At 30.9% G+C, this 4,074-nt stretch overlaps 1 protein-coding gene across 1 annotated transcript; it reads right to left on the reverse strand.

Moving 5' to 3' along the window:
• Nucleotides 1-2,240: 2,240 nt before the first annotated feature.
• Nucleotides 2,241-3,739, reverse strand: LOC145064072 (uncharacterized). Its single transcript, XM_079011591.1, has 3 exons — nt 3,433-3,739; nt 3,362-3,369; nt 2,241-2,786 (listed from the first exon to the last, which is right to left on the reverse strand). The coding sequence occupies exons 1-3, from the start codon at nt 3,737-3,739 to the stop codon at nt 2,241-2,243; spliced, it is 861 nt and encodes a 286-aa protein (XP_078867717.1).
• Between the last annotated feature and the right edge of the window lie 335 nt (nt 3,740-4,074).

A 4,074-nucleotide genomic window follows, 5' to 3' on the forward strand; every position in this document is an offset into this window, starting at 1 on the left:
GAAAATTTTAAATTTTAGATAGATCCTAATATCCACATTAGATATATGTAGATACGTTACATATACTATATATGGCTATTTCTAGAAAATAAGCTTATGAATTAGCTTTTATTTTATAATTTTTTTTAGAACCACAAAATTTTATTAAAAAAGAAAATTAACAAGGAGCTAAAACCAACTAAAGTGCATCACATGTGTAACTAGGATTTTGCATCCAAGAACCCCACTACATTTTACAGTTCTTCCTACGATTATATATCCAGAAGAAAGATCTAGAAACAATATCATATGAAATGGCTGCAGGTTTCGGTTTAACTGTTCACAAAATGACGCCATTGCGAATTTTCTACAAAAACCCAAAGAGTAGTAATAATTCTTGCATTGAAGTACTTATTATAAAGCCCCACCAAAGGTGAGGAATCGGCCGAGCTTAGTTCCCGAGTTTAACAAAAAAAAAGAAAAAAAAAAAAAAAACAAAATTTTCTATTGCGTTTCCGAGTTTGAGAGAAGTGGAAAGAAAATTAATCATTTTATTATTTCTTTCCAAATCCTTCCAAATCGGATTCAAAGTTGGGAGGGAAATGATATCCATTTCCTTCCACTTCATTTCATTAATGAAACTTGGGAACACAATTTATTTTATTTTCTTTTCATTTACACACATTTCTTTTACTTTCTCTCGTTAGGTTGAACTCGGGAACGGGTTATAAGCTAATTTATTAACTAATATAAATTATTTTTAAAGTTATAAGCTAATTTATTAACTAATATAAATTACTTTTATAGTTTTAGCAGACAATAAATTTAAATGAATTACTTATAATCTAGTTTATTTTTGTTAAACAGATTATATGGTAACTCCAATTATATTTAGTACCAAGAAGTAGAGGTACACATTTCAAAGCGGTTTTTAAGAACCGGTTATGAGATAAACAAATCGGTTAAAATTGAACCGTCGGTTTGAAATCAATTTTTATAAAAATTGAGAATTGGTTTTCTAAAAAAACAAACCGAATCGTTTTTAACAGATAAACCAATTTATAACGAATTCCACTTTCAAGAAACCAAACCAATTATAGCTGAGTCAGTTTCGGTAATCGTTTTAAGAAATTTGTCTTTTAAAACCTATATCGGTTTAAACGAGTATTTAAAAAATTAATCTGTTATTAATACCCCCCTATCCCTCCAATAATTATTTTGTTTGTAGTTGATTTTTTATTACTCTTTTAATTGTAGCTTTTTCAAAATTTCATACTTTTTAACGCATGTAAATTGTTATATAAAATATAATGTACTGTATAATTTTAGCCTTTTCCAGTTTTTTTTTTTTCATTCAAGATTGTGTTCTGTAATGACTAACATTATTTTTGAAAAATATGTTTTATTTCTAAAAATACTATAATGTACAAACTGCAATAAAAAATTACATTGTAAATTGAAGAAAATTGAATCCATTTAATCAAACAATAAACCACAATACTCATATATAAAAAAGTAAATAAGAATGATTAAGTAATATGTTAACCAATAATAATAATAATAATAATAATATGTCGAACCATTATCCTCAACCACCGTCAGCGATTTACTGTGACCACTAACCACTGTTATCGTCATCGAGAAGAAGGAACAATAAAGAGAAATGCTAGCTAAGAATAAAGGAACAAAAAAGAGAATCTGACTAAGACTAACCATTGCCATCGTCACCGGATAATAGAAGAAACGTCATATATGACGGGGAGAAGAGAGGCGGAACAAGAAAAAGAAATACCACCAGAAAAAGGGAGGAACAACCGTCGGAGTGTTGGATAGGAGAAATATCACTGAAAATCGTCTGAAACGTCATCTAAGAAAAGATAGTTGTCGTGAGAAAGAGATAATCGCCTGAGAAAGGGATAGTTGCATCTCTCTCATCGTTAGAAATCGCCTAAAGCGTCGTTGGAAATCACCTAAACCATTGTCATCACCGTCGGAGACTGTCATCACCGTCGGAGACAGAACGAGAGAAAGAGAACAAGCGTAAAACCTACTCGGAAATCACGTCTATCTCTTTATCTCTATACAGTGGCGAATCTAATATTAAAATTTACAGGTGTCCTAACTCAAATAGAGTACAAAAAATGAATCAAAATTTATTTTTTATCGGGTCGAACTTTCAATAATAAAATCTAAACCAATATACTATTAAATTTAATACCAAAGATCCACCGCGGTTCTAAATACTAGTTAATATCTTACAATTATTCACGACGAGGTTTCATATTTCTAAAATAATCTATAATTGCATTGTTATTAATACTATCTAACACATCTTTCTCACCATATGACACTAGACAATCATTCATAAATTGATCACTCATCTTATTGCGCAAATCGTTCTTTATCAACTTCATTGTTGAAAATGTTGGTTCTATGGTGGATGTTGCAACCGGCAAAATCAATGTTAATTTTAGTAGAAGATATTTCATTGGATATATTGTATGCTTGTTTGTTTCAATCATCATCTTTGCCAAGTTTCCAATTCCTTTCAATTTATTAAACCTTGGATCTCCATGTACATCTATAATGTAATTTTGCAGGTTTGCTTTAAGTGCTCCAAGCTCATGTTCCGAGAACTCGCTAGGATAAAATTTAGCCATTTTGAGCAATTCTTCCACATTAAATGCTTTGAAATACTTTCTTGAACACAAAGAAGCCATAGAAACAAGTAATGACGTGTTTACTTCTTTAAACCGATTGTTGAGCTCCTGAGATTGCATATCTATGACCGCAACAAATACATCAACCTTGTAATTGTGCAAGCAATTAATTTGTGAGGTAAATAGAAAAAACATGTTAATAGTTAATTCGAAAGTTGTGAAAAATAAATAATCTTTTCAATTTCTGACATTTGACTCTTTGCGGTGACTTACTCCATCATAATATGGATCTTCCATATTCAAAATTTCAACATAATGTTTTTTGCAGAACAAAGTAACATCGTTTAAAAATGGCCCCGTTCCTTCATTCCTCATTTCTTCCGGTCTCTCCTTACAAGACCTCACTTGATGCGTTGCGTTTACAATATCTTGGTCTTTCTTTTATAATGTGGTGTTCAAATCATTTCTGACCCCTAAGATATCAACCATCAAGTTTAGGCAAAAAAAAAAAATCAAAAGTTTGTAACGACTTCAGTAGATGACGTGCTTCTACTTTATGATCTTGACAATTACTATCTTTCATGATGTATTTGAGTTATTCACAAATCGAAGAATATATTCTCTTTATATTAGAAAGTGAACCAAAGTAAGAACCCCAACGGGTATCACCGGGTCGTTTGATACCAATTTCTTGATTCAAACGTGTACCACTTGAAATTAACATTAGAAACTTTAGCAATAAAAAACAATGCAAATTAAAACAAAACAAAAAGAAGAAAAAAATAGAAGAAACCTGTAGCAAGTTCTTCCACCAATTTTGTTGTTTGAGTCTCTCTTAACTTGTCTAGGCGTTTATAAGAAGATTCAATCACATTTAACAAATGAGAAATCAAATCAAAAAAGTCATTAATGTCAGCATGATTTTTCACAACAAACACAAGCGCTAATTGTAACTGTTGAGCAAAACAATGAATATAATGTGTGGATTGCACTTCTTTCATAATCAAGGTCTTCAATCCATTAAATGCACCTCTAATGTTACTAGCTCCATCATAGGCCTGTCCTCGAATCCTATGTGGACTCAATCCACATTCCGACATAAATGAATAAATAGTTGCCTTAAGTGATAAAGTTGAAGTATCATTTACATGTTTTATGCCAACAAATCTTTCTGTAATAACTCCTTAACTATTAACGAACCTCAAAACTAATGCCATTTGCTCCTTACAAGACACATCATGTGACTCGTCTACTAAAATTGCAAAAAAATCATCTCCGATGTCTTTCATAATAACTTTAATAGTTTCCTTCGTTGTAGCATGTACTATGTCTTTTTGAATAGAACTACGAATTCTGTGAAACATTCTTTAAAGCAACACTTCCCACTTTATCATTTCAATCAGCATAAATTGAAGAAATTCAAGAAAGTTACCTC

The sequence above is a fragment of the Lactuca serriola genome, chromosome 7, assembly GCF_051521515.1.
Source record: "Lactuca serriola cultivar US96UC23 chromosome 7, Lser_US96UC23_V15, whole genome shotgun sequence".
Classification (NCBI taxonomy): Eukaryota; Viridiplantae; Streptophyta; class Magnoliopsida; order Asterales; family Asteraceae; genus Lactuca; species Lactuca serriola.

Bases quoted from the DNA above. Each gene is read 5' to 3' on its own strand.
- LOC145064072 (XM_079011591.1), bottom strand. From the start codon at position 3,739: ATGTCGGAATGTGGATTGAGTCCACATAGGATTCGAGGACAGGCCTAT.